At 34.6% G+C, this 13,397-nt stretch overlaps 1 protein-coding gene across 1 annotated transcript in view; it reads right to left on the bottom strand.

Annotated features, from left to right (window-relative positions):
- DMD (dystrophin) overlaps nt 1-1,495 on the bottom strand; it is a 2,307,273-nt gene extending 2,305,778 nt beyond the window's left edge. Inside the window, exon 1 of the mRNA XM_023515448.1 lies at nt 1,380-1,495. Coding sequence (XP_023371216.1) covers nt 1,380-1,386 — 7 coding nt within the window. The 5' untranslated portion in view covers nt 1,387-1,495. The remainder of the gene's footprint in view (nt 1-1,379) is intronic.
- Between the last annotated feature and the right edge of the window lie 11,902 nt (nt 1,496-13,397).

Below are 13,397 nucleotides of genomic sequence, written 5' to 3'. Positions count from 1 at the left end.
ACCAGAGTGACTGGGATATTACAATTACTACAGAAAAGGCACAGCACATACGAGCAGCACTGTGTACAATGAAAGGTCATATTAGATGTTCATATACGACAGTCCATTAACTTGGATGATTTAGCTGCCTAGGCCATTAGGGAGAATGGGTAGAGAGCTGAAAGGTTCTGTATTATACATACAGTTAACAATCAAGCTGTCCTTACTCAGGAAAATCTATTCCTGTATCATTTGACATCTGTTTTAAACAATCACTTGTTAAATTTGTTTTATTTTCTCATTACCCTAGTGGTGATTAAAATTATTTCTCTATGTTTCCTCCGATTTACACTCACTGACAAATCCTCATGACAGCATAAGAAGATAGGACAGAGACACGGTGCATAGTTTCTACAAAAAGCATAAATTGTTTCCCTTTCCCCTAAAACTTTATTTTTGGAGTCGAATACATTCCATGCTCAGAGTCCATTTGTTTGAAAGTACTTATAAGTAGGATCTACTGGTTGGAGGGGAAAGAAATATTGTAAAACAGAAAGGGGGTTCTAAAAATCACGCAGGCAAGAAAGAATGTAAGACAAAACTCATTAAGGGTCTCAGATGCATTAGAAATAATAAATGCTCACATTTTCAATAATTTATCATTTTCTGTCATTTGTCATTAACAGCTTTCACAGCCCTATCTGAAACAAGCTGATACAGAGAAATTAAGAGCAGTAATCAAGCGAGAAATGATAGACCAGCTGGGTCGACATCAACTTGGCAAAACGTGAATACAGTTCAATAGCTGAAACAGATGCTAGAGTTGTTGAAAAACCCTGCAGGAGATATTGATATATTTTCTTCATATAATGCAGAATGACTGAATAAATGTCAAAAGCTAGAAATTGAGGAGGAGAAATGACTGACAGCCAAACTCTTTACAAAATAGAAACCAAGTGCAACAATTTTCAAACCATCCAAACATTCTATACATGCTCATTTCTCTCAGTATCTGAATATGCCAATAGATCAATCAGTCCTTGCAACTAAATTGCATATAACTGAGCTGGGGTAGATTTCCCCATAGATTTTCTTTCTCCCTGTCATCCACTACCTGGAGAAACAGAGACTCTTGAAAAATACTTTATTCTAAAATCTTCTAACACTGATATCTATCCCAGAAGTGTTTCCCTGAGGTTGGAGGCAAGCACACCCCCCGAAAAATCTAACGCAGCACAAGGTAATTTTAAAATCCATTCTGTAAAAGCAACACTGTTTGCAGAGTTTGAAGAGCTCGGCAACAAACCCCAGCTCCCAACAGCTGCTTGTTCAAACATATGCTTTGTCATGGTCAGCTTCTAATTGTATTCATAATGATGTAATAGCTTTAATAATCCTACCTTCCATGCCAGCTGTTTTTTCCTGTCACTCCATCATGCCAATAAGTTGGCTGCTGTAACAAATCAAGATAGTGCAAAACAGCATCTTTCTCCTGATTCTGTCATCTTCCTGAAAGCATTCTATTACTGCCGACTGCTGGGAACCAGAAAGTCTATTTGAATTCCAACAGCTCCCCTTTCGCATGATTCAAGTTAGGTTAGGTGGGCATGCCTAACATGATTCTCTCAGTCATTTATTATGCAGCTGCTACAACGTCGGTGTGGTAACCACTCTGACTATCTGATACGTCAGTCGAACAAAACCTACACCTCGGAGCAAACACATGAGCCAGAGCAGCGTTCTGCATTTAACGAGCATTCTTCCTGCCTCAAAAACAGTGGATCTGCAAATCTCTTTCAGTCTCCGCTCACTCCGCGGTACAGACGCCAAGCCCTTTGAATTAGGTTATTTTCCTAACTATATCAAGAGTAGAGTTTTTTTGGTCACACATCATATTATTCTCGCTGAAATTTTAGCTGATTTTTACTTATCTTCCCAGACCCTGAAGGGCAAAAACTCTCTTCTGCTCGTACTTTTGAAATAAGGATATTGCATCTTTAGCTCCACATCGCTGCTTTATTATAAAATACAGCTTTCACTTTCTCAAAGGGAATTTGCATCCCGTGATTCTAAGGCAAATTTTCAAATAAGAGGATTTTTAAAGAACGTATCATTTCTTTTGCACGCTAGAGATATTTAATGTCTGCTACTCTGTGTGTTTCTCCCCGGGGTAGCCTTTATACTTTGATATTTTGACTTGAGAAGAGTACTTTCTTCACAAAGTAAGAAATTAAATTAGCTCACTCTCTTACAGAACTTGTTTACCAAGTAAATAAGTGTCCTTGCAGGACAATGCATTTTGCATCTTTAAAATACGATGCATGAATCAGTATTTACTAAAATGAACTATAATCCACATCAAGTAATACAGTATAATGTATCTAAAACTTATAAGTATGGCTCTTCTCAGGCACACATACTCATGGTTTGGAGTTTAAGAAAGTTTAAGTCTTTTCAAGGCAAAAATCCTCTAATAAAAGGAGGAATTGATAAGATCTCACGTTTCCTCTCAGTCATCTAGTCGATATTCACTTTAGTAGGAGATGTATCCCCCACCACAACAAAAAAGTAGACAGAGAGCTGGTATCGAAGCTGCATCATGAAACTATAGGGAATAACTTATTTGGCATATGCAATAGATGCCAATATCACTATAAATTATTGTTTTCCTGTGGGGGTGTCTGTGCACACAAACGTTTTAGCTATTCTACCTCCATTTTAATTTTTATGTAACAAACTCAAATAATTCCTATATATCAGGACATACACAAAATTTGTAAGTTTATATTTAAGTTTAAAATATAAATTCTGCAAATAAACCAGAAACATGAATTCAGCCCATTTGAACCATGCCAAGTTTTTTCAAATTATTCACATCATTCTACATAGCCATTCTGAATATACTGGTTTGTCCACTACTATGGTTTTACCCAGAAAACAAAACCCAAACCATCTGAGGTTAGCCTATCTTAGAGATTGCAAATGGCATAAATGCTAAGTGGTTTTTCCTTCTACCCTTGACCTCTGCATACATTTCTCGCTTCAACACTTTTTTCTCCTTCCCTTTACTCTGCTTCAGTCACAATGAATTTTCTTTTTGTTACTCAAAAATACTGAGCTCCTTCTTGTTTCAGAGATATTCCATATTCTGTTTCACCTATCCATAAGCCTGCCCTTTTTAATTTTTGCAGAAATTGCATAAACCAGACAACATGATATTTTGATGTGCATATATTAGAATGATTATTTTAGCCAATCTAATTAATATATCCATCCCCTCATCTGGTCACTGCTTTTTTTTTGTGTTTGGTGAGAACACTTCAGAACCCTTAGCAAACTTCATTTTTAAGTTTATTTACTTTTTTATTTTATTTATTTTTGAGACAGAGTCTCTGTCACCCTGGGGAGTAGGCTGTGGTGTCGTAACTCGCAACAATCTCAAACTCCTGAGCTAAAATGATCCTTCTGTCTCAGCCTCCTGAGTAGGTGGGACTACAGACACCCAACACAAGGCTTGGCTATTTTTAAAGAGGGGGGTCTCGATTTTGCTCAGGCTGATCTTAAACTCCTGAACTTAAGCAACTCACTTGCCCTGGCCTCCCACAGTGCTAGGATTGCAGGTATAAGCCCAGCCTCTCCTTAGCAAAATTTAAGCTACAACACAGTATTATTAACTATATAGTCCCCATGCTACACATCAGATCTAGAACATATTCATATATTTAAACTCTGTACCCTTTGACCAATATCTCTGCATTCACCCTCTCTTGCCATCCCTAGTAACCACAAATCTACTCTCTACTTCAGTACTTTTTTAGATTCTACATCCAAGTGAGATCATATATTTTTCTTCCTCTGTCTGACTTATTTTACTTAATATAATGTTTTCCAGGTTCATCAACACTGTCACAAATGGTAGGATTTATTTCTTTTCTAAGGCTGAATAACATATTACTATATTGATTTCATTACATTACATTTGATATTACATATATTGTACATAACAATACCTTTATTAATCATTTGTCAGTGTGCAATTAGTTGTTTCATTTTTATACCTTAACTATTGTGAATAATGCTGCAGGGAATATGAGACTTCAGATGTCAAGACACTGATTCCATTGCCTTTGCAAATACTCCCCAAATACTGGATCTTATGATAGTTGTACTTATAATTATAATTTATAATTTAGTTTATTTATAATTTTTGAGGAACTTCCAGGCTGCTTTTTGCAATGGCAAATTGCATTCCTACCAACAGTGTATAAGGATTCCCTTTTCTTCACATTCTCAGTAGCTCTTGCTATTGTCTGTCTTTTCATTAATTTCCATTCTAACAGGGATGAGGTGATATCTCATTAGGATTTTGATTTGCATTCCCTCATGATTAGTGCTGTTGAAAACCTTTATATATACCTGTTGGCTACGTGTACATCTTCTTTAGAAAAATGTCTATTCAGAAGTTTTGTCTATTTCTGAATCGTATAATTTGAATTTCTCTTGCTTTGCTTTTTTTTTCTTGAGTTCTATGAGTTCATTATATATTTTGGATATTATTCCCATATCAGATACATGGTTTGCTAATATTTTGTTCCCTCCCATAGTTGTCTCCTTAGCCTGTTAATTATTCCCTGTGCTGTGTAGAAACTTTTCATTTGCTGTAGTCCTACTTGTTTAATTTTGCTTTTGTTGAAAGAGCTTTGGTGTCCTATCTAACATATCACTGTCAAGACCAATGTTAAAAAGATTTTTTTCTTATGCTTCCATCTAAGAGTTTTACAGTTTCAGGTCTGACAGTTAAGTCTTTAATCCATTTTTAATTGAATTTTGTGTACAATGTAAGATAAATATCCAATATTATTCCTTTGCATGTGGATATACAGGTTTTCAAATACCATTTATTGAAGAGAATTCCTATCCTCACTGTGTATTCCTGGTGTCTTTTTCAAAAATTAGGTGACCATATATGCATGGGTTGATTCCTGGGACCTCTATTCTGTTGCTTTGCTCTATGTGTACGCTTTTATGATAGTGCCATGTTGTTTTGATTACTAAAGATGTATCAAATAATTTGAAATCAGCAAGTATGATGTCTCCAACTTTGCTCTTTTTTTTCCTCAAAATTAGTGATGCCAAGTTCTTTTGTGGTTTCATATGAATTTCAGAAATTTTTCTATGTCTGTGAAAAATTCCATTGGTATTTTGAAAGGAGATATGTTGAATCTGTAGATCACTATGAGTAGTATGAACACCTTAACAATCTTAATTTATCCAATCCATGAACATAGAATATTCTTCCATTTATTTGCACGTTATTTAATTTCTTTAATTAATGTGTTGTAGTTTTCATAGTACAGTTATTTCACCTTCTTGGATAAATTTATTCCTAAGTATTTTATTATTTTGATGTTATTTTAATGGGATTATTTTCTAAGTATCTATTAATGAATACATGGATAAATACAACATGGTATATATACACAAAGGAATATTTAGCTATATAAAATAATAAAATCATGTCATTTGCACAACATGGATGGAATTGGATTACATTACATTAAGTGAAATAAGTCAGGCATAGAAAGACAAATATTACATATTATAGCTCAAATATAGGAGCTAAATAATTTGCCTCATGGAAATAGTGAGTAGAATCATGTTTACCAGAGGCTACAAATGGTCGGTGGGAGTGGAGGAGGAAGAAAGGTTGGTTAATGTGTACAAAAATACAGTTAGAAAGACTAATTTCTAGTGTTTGATAGAACAGTAGTATGTCTACAGTTAAAAAGAATTTATCGTATATTTCAAAATAGCTAGATGAGAAAATTTTGAATGTTCCTAACATAATAAAATGATAAATATTCGAGGTGACAGATATCCTAATTACTCTGATTTGACTTTTACTTATTGTATGTGTGTATGAAAAACTATATCCCATAAATACCTGAAAATATTATGTATCAATGAAAATGCTAAATCTGAGCATGTGTATTGATGTCCTTTTCTCATAGTTCATTGCTGGTATAAAGAAATGCTGTGGCGGTGCCTGTGGCTCAAAAGGGTAGGGCTTCGGCTCCATATGCCAGAGGTGGTGGGTTCAAACCCAGCCCCAGCCAAAAAAAAAAAAAAGAAAAAAAGAAAAAAAGAAATGCTAATGATTTTGTATCCGCAACTTTACTGAATTCCTTTACACTTACAATTTTTAATGGAATCTTTTGGACTTTCTACATAGAGGATCATGTCATTTGTAAATAGAAATAATTTTACTTTCTCCTTCCAATTTTAATTTATTTTCTTTCATTCTCTTACTAGGATGTTCAGTACTAAGTCAAATAATAATGTTGACTGTGCACATTTTTGCTTTGTACAAGATTTTAGAAGAAATGTTTTCAGTTTCCCTCCACTAATTATGGTGGGAGCTGTGGGCTTTCCATAAATGCTCTTTGTTATGTTGAGGTAGTTTTTTTCTATTACTGTGGTTGCTGAGAGTTTATTCTTTTCTCCATTTCTTGAGATGGTCATTTTTTTCCTTCCATTCTGTTAATGTGGCATATCACATTGTTTGAGTCATGTATTCTAGACTAACTTTAGATCCCAGAGATAAACCCCAACTGGCCATAGTGTATAATCATTTGGGTGTGCTGTTGAATTCATTTTACTAATGTTTTATGGAGGATTTCTGGATCAACACACATCAGAGATACTGGCCTGTAGTATTTTTTTTTTTTTTTTTGCTGTATCTTTGGATTTCATATCAGGATGTTTCTGGCCTCAAAAAAAGTGTTTGTCTCATACTATGAGGTTTGTATCATCCTGTCACCAATACCAGATAAGGATACGACAAAAAAAGAAAAATATAGGCCAATAACTTTGATAAACATGATGCAAATGTTCTAAACAAAATGCTAGCAAATAAAATTTAACAACACGTTAAAAAGATAATTCAATATAATTAAGTGGGATTTATCCCAGAAATACAGGGACAGTTGAATATATGCAAGACAACCGATATGATACATCATATCAACAGAATAAAGGACAAAAATATGATCATCTCAACTGATACTGAAAAAATCATTCAATAAAATGCAACATACCTTCATGATAAAAAAAAATCTATAAAAACTAGATATATACAAGGAACTTACCTGAAAAATGATAAAAGCCATATATGACATATCCATAGCAAGTGTCATACTGAATGGGGAAAAACTGAAAGCCTTTCCTCTAAGATCTGAAAGAAGACAAGGATGTTCACTTTTACCACTGTAAATTTAGCATAACACTGAAGTTCTACCTAGAGCAATCAAACAAGAGAAAGAAAGGGCATCTAAATTGGAAAGCATGAAGGCAAATAATCCATGTTTGCAGATGACATGATCTTCTATCTAGACAAACCTAAAGACTAGACAAAAAGACTATTAGAACTGATAAACAAATTCAATAAAGTCACAAGATTCAAAATGAATATACAAAAACCACTAGAATTTCTATTTGCCAATACCAAGCAATCTTCAAATAATTCCATTATAGTAGCTACAAATAAAATAAAACACCTAGGAATAAATAGAACCAAGGAAGTGAAAGATGTCTATAATGAAAGTAATAAACCATTGATGAATGAAATAAAAGAGGACACACACAATGGAAAGACATTCAATACTTATGGATTGGAAGAATCAATATTATTAAAATGTCCATACTACCCAAAGCAATCTACACACTAAATGCAATTCCCTGAAAATACCAGTGACATTCTTCATAGAAATAAAAAACATTATAATCCCAAAATATATATGAAACCACAAAAGACTCAGGATAGCCAAAGCGATACTAAGCAAAAAGAACATTCCTAAGCATCAGAAAAATGCAAATCAAGGGCAGTGCCTGTGGCTCAAAGGAGTAGGGTGCCAGTCCCATATGCCGGAGGTGGCAGGTTCAAACCCAGCCCCAGCCAAAAAACTGAAAAAAAAATGCAAATCAAAACCACCCTGAGATATTACCTAAACCCAGTAAGATTATCCCACATCACAAAGTCCCAAAGCTGCAGATGCTGGCACACATGTGGAGACAGGGGAAGACATTTAGACTCTTGGTAGGTTTGTAAACTAGTATAGCCTTTTTGGAAAGAAGTATAGAGAGTCCTCAAAGAACTCAAAAAGATCTGCCATTTGATGCCTCAATCTCACTACTAGGCATCTATCCAGAAGAAAAAAAAATCATTTTGTCATAAGGACATTTGCACTAGATTGTTTATGGCAGCTCAATTTATAATTGGCAAGATGTGGAAACTACCTAAATGCCCATCAACTCAGGAATGAATTAACAAATTGTGATATATGCATACCATGGAATACTATTCAGCCATAAAAATAATGATGACTTCACATCTTTTGTAATATCTTGGATAGAGTTGAAATGGATTCTTCTTAGTAAAGTATCACAAGAATAGAAAAGCAATTAGCTAATGTACTCAACAGTGATATGAAGCCAGTAGATGATTTAATGCATGCCCAAATAGAAGAAAAACTCATTTCAATTCAAGTTGGGGGGAGGGGTAATACAGGACAGGTAACGGGGAGGGGGTTGGGGTACTCTCACTGAATGGGCACAGTTTGGGGCTGTTGGACACATCTTTTGAGTGTGGGACATAACCACAAGAGGGATTCTACATAACAAAATCAAATATTTTGACCTGGTTGTTTGCACCCTTACATTAACCTGAAATAAATTTACTTTTCAATTAATAAAAATAAAGAACAAATCTGCAGGAACCACATTACCTGACCTCAAATTATATTACAGAGCTATAGTATCCAAAACAGCATGGCAATGGCATAGAAAAAAACACCTAGACACATATAACAGAGCAGAGAATCAAGAAATAAATCCATAAATCTATAGTGAACTTATCTTTGACAAAATAGCCAAGATGTACAGTAGGGAAAGGACAGTCTCTTAATTCAATGGTGCAGAGAAAACTGGATATTCATAGGGAGAAGAATGAAACTAAACCCTTACTTCTTATCAGATACAAAAGTTAGATCAAAATGGATTTAAGAGTTTGTCACTACTGCTATTCAATATAGTACTGGAAGTCATAGCCATTGCAATTAGGCAAGAGAAGGAGATCAAGGGTATTCAAAAGGGAACAGAGGAAGTGAAACTCTCACTCTTTGTGGATAACATGATCTTATACCTGGAAAATGCCAGGGACTCGACTACAAAGCTCTTAGAAGTGATCAAGGAATTTAGCAGTGTCTCAGGATACAAAATCAATACCTACAAATCAGTAACCTTTATATATTCCAACAATAGTCAAGCTAAGAATATAATCAAAGACTATTCCTTTTACAGTTGTGCCAAAGAAGATGAAATACCTAGGAACATATCTAGCAAAGGATGTGAAAGATCTGTATAAAGAGAACTATGAAACCCTGAGAAAAGAAATAGCAGAAGATATTAACAAATGGAAGAACATACCATGCTTGTGGGTGGGAAGAATCAACATCGCTAAAATGTCCATACTACCCAAAGCAATCTACAGATTTAATGCAATCCCCATCAAAGCCCAATCTCATACTTTAAAGAACTTGAAAAAAATAGTACTTCATTTTTGTAGGGAATCAGAAAAAAACAAATATGCCAATACAATTCTCAGAAATAAAAACAAATCTGGGCGGTACCTGTGGCTCAAAGGAGTAGGGCGCCAGCCCCATATGCTGGAGGTGGCGGGTTCAAATCCAGCCCCAGCCAAAAAGTGCAAAAAAAAAAAAAAAAAAAAGAAAGAAAGAAAAACAAATCTGGAGGCATCATCACCTTACGAGACCTCAGGTTAAATTATAAATCTATAGCAATTAAAGCAGCACGGTACTAGCACAAAAATAGAGATTCAGATCTATGAAACAGAATAGAGAATCTAGAGATAAACCCAGGATCAGAATAGGTATCTCTCAAAATAAGACATATAAATGGCCAACAAGTATATGAAAAAATACTCAACAATATTACTCATCAGAGAAATACTAATCAAAACTGCAATGCGATATTATATCACTCCAGTTAAAATGGTTTTTATCAAAAAGATAGGCAATAATGCATGCTAGAGAGGATGACGAGAAAGGGGAAGGCTTGTAAACTTCTGGTAGGAATGTAACTTAGTATAATCACTATGGAGAATAGTATAGAGGTTCATCAAAAAACTGAAAAGGGAACTACCATATGACTAGCGATCCCACTAATAAGTATATATCCAAAGGAAGGAAAAGCAGTATATGAAAAAGAGATCTGCACTCCCATTTTTATTGTAGCACTATTTACAATAGCACAGATCTAGAATCATTCTAAGTGTCCATCACTGGATGAGTGAACAAAAACAATGTAGGTAAACACAATAGAATATTATCTAGCCACAAAAAGAATGAAATCCTGCCATTTGCAAAAATGTGGATGGAACTAGAGACCATTATGTTAATAATCAAGCCCCAAAGGACAGATCTTGCATGTTCTCACTCCTATGAGGAAGTAAATATTAAAAACAATACATCTCATGGACACAGAAAGTATAACGATCATTACTGGAGGCTAGGAAGTGAAACAAGGAGGAGCCGTAAACCATAGATAGTGAACGAGTGCAAAAATATAGGCATATAGTGAGATAGAATGAACGATATTTGATAGCACAACAAAGTGGCTATAGTCAACAATAAGTTAGGGTATACTTCAAAATAACTAAAAGAGTGGAATTGGAATGTTTCTAACACACACACACAAAATGATAAATACCTGAGGCGATGGACACCCTAATGGACACCCTGATTTGATTAATTCACATTGTATGCCCATCTCAAAACATCACTGGTAACGTAGAAAGATACACAATTATACAATTCTACACTGATAATAATTAAAAAGTAAAAAATAAAATAGAAAGAAATGAGTTTGGAAGTGTTTCTTCTTTGAATTTTTTTGAAGAGTTTAAACAATATGATATTAATTTTTCTTTGAATATTAAGCCCATGAAGGCTTCAATAGCTTTGAATATTAAGCCCATGAAGCTTCTTTGAATATGACCCATGAAGCCATCTGGTCCTGAGTTTTTTTTTTGAAGAGAGATTTTTGATAACTGTTTCAATCTCTTTGCTAATGGCCTGTTCAGGCTTTCTATTTCTTATTGATTGATGTGTTTCTAGGAATTGATCCATTTCTAGGTTATCTAATTTTTTGGCATATACTTGTTCACAACAGTCCTTTACTATCCATTTTATTTCTGAGGCATTGGCTGTTATGTCTCTTTTTTGTTTGTTTATATTTATTTTAGTCTTCTTTTTTCCTTAATTAGTATAGCTAAGGTTTTGCTGATATTAATATCTTCAAAAACAACTTTCAATATCATTTTTTCTATTTTTCATCTCTACTTGATTTATTTCTACTCTGAGCCTTATTTCTCTCTTTCTACTAACTTTGGGCTTAGTTTTTTGTTTTTCTAGTTCTTGAGATGTACAGTTAGATTGTTTTTCTGATATTTCTTATCTTTTAATGTAGATATTTCTATCTATAAATATTCCTCTTAGAATTGCTTTTCCTGCATCCCATAAGTTTTGGTATGTTCTGCTTCCATTTTTGTTTATCTTAAGATATTTCTTAACATTCCTTTTTAATTTGCTCTTGAACCCAATGGTTGTTCAAAAGTATGCTATTTAGTTTCCACATACTAGTTAATATTTACCTTCTCTTGATGTTACTGATTTTTAAGTTTCATTACGTTGTAGTCAGAAAAGACACTTGGTATATTTTTTATAATTTTTACATTCTTAACTTTATTAGGACAGTAGATATTATTTTTATTTGGTTTCTTTCAGTTAGAATAATTCTTTTGAAATTCAGTCATATATGTATCAACAGTTTAGTCATTTTCATGGCAAAGTAATATCTATTATGTAGATATATATAGTAGAAAACAATGAACATGTGGATTATTTTCACCTTGAACATTGGAAATATAGCTGCTATGAGTATTTATATACAAGCTTTTGGGGTGGCCATATGCTTTCTTTTCTCTTGGATAAATCTCTATGGATATATGCTTTAGTTTCCTTCAGAGTGCAAACCATGACTCTAAGAGTCTGTATATGTTTAACTTCTTAAGGAATTGCTGAACTGTTTTTTGGAGCAGTTTTGCCATTCTTACTAGTATATTAAGGATTATATGGCTACTGTAAAATTTGATCCTATAACGTATTTACTTAATACCTTACAGTGACATTTTAATTTACTTATGACAAGCTCCAAGATGTTTGGCATGGCTGACAAAGAAAGCTCCACAAAATCGATACCCTATTTTGAGACCCTCGTCTTGCTCAGCATGCTTTGCTCTTCCCATCATTCATTGTGCTTCAATCTTGTAGGAGATTGTTTAGTTTTTTGAATGACTTTGCCTTTTTTAACCTCACTCATGAAATTGCCACTTATCCTTAGTTTTATATTTAACAAGAATTTTCTATGATAAATTTGGTCACATAATCACATACTTCTGAAAATGATGTATTGATGCCTCTAGTTCTTATCAAACACTTATTTGTCTAATATCTGTCTTGTCCATAAAACTATAAACTCAAAGAGGGCAGTGATATTCCCAGCACTGAAAGATATCTACCATAACATGGATACTTAATAAAATGTTTGAATGAATTTGAATGAATTAATGGGTAGACAATTCACAGTATCGTATGTTAGTTATTATTCCCTTATTAGAGCATACACCAAATAAATGTAGTATATTAGGCCCTGTCCAAATAATTTTCTAGAAAAGTATACTCTTTTTATTTTGTTGTTGTTACCCTTGGTAGAGTGCCATGGCGTCATAGCTCACAACCTCAAACTCTCAGGCTCAAGTGATTCTCTTTCCTCAGCCTCCCAAGTATCTGGGAGTACAGGGACCCATCACAATGCGCAGCTATTTTTAGAGACGAGATCTTGTTCTGGCTCAGGCTGCTCTTGCTTTGGCCTCCCAGAGTGCTAGGATTACAGGCATGAGCCTTGGCACCCGGCCTAGAAAAGTGTACATTTTTTTTCTTTTTTCTTTCTCTCTCTCTCTCTCTCCCTCTCTCTCTCTCTCTCTCTCTCTCTGTCTCTCTCTCTCTCCCTCTTTTGAGACAGAGTCTCACTATGTTGCCCTCGGTAGAGTGCCATGGCATTACAGCTCATAGCCACCTCTAACTCACTCTTGGGCTTAAGCAAATCTATTGCCTCAGCCACCCAAGTAGCTGAGACTATGGGTGCCTGCCACAACGCTTGGCTATTTGTTGTTGTTGTTGTTGGAGTTGTCATTGTTCTTTAGCAGGTCCTGGCCAGGTTCAAATCTGCCTGTCTTGGTATATGTGGCCAGTGCCCTAACCACTGACCTAAAGGCGCCAAGC

This window comes from Otolemur garnettii, unplaced genomic scaffold, assembly GCF_000181295.1.
Source record: "Otolemur garnettii isolate 467f Iridium unplaced genomic scaffold, OtoGar3 scaffold00072, whole genome shotgun sequence".
Taxonomy (NCBI): Eukaryota; Metazoa; Chordata; class Mammalia; order Primates; family Galagidae; genus Otolemur; species Otolemur garnettii.
The sequence above is the reverse complement of the archived record's forward strand: the minus strand, read 5'-3'. Positions and strand labels throughout refer to the sequence as shown.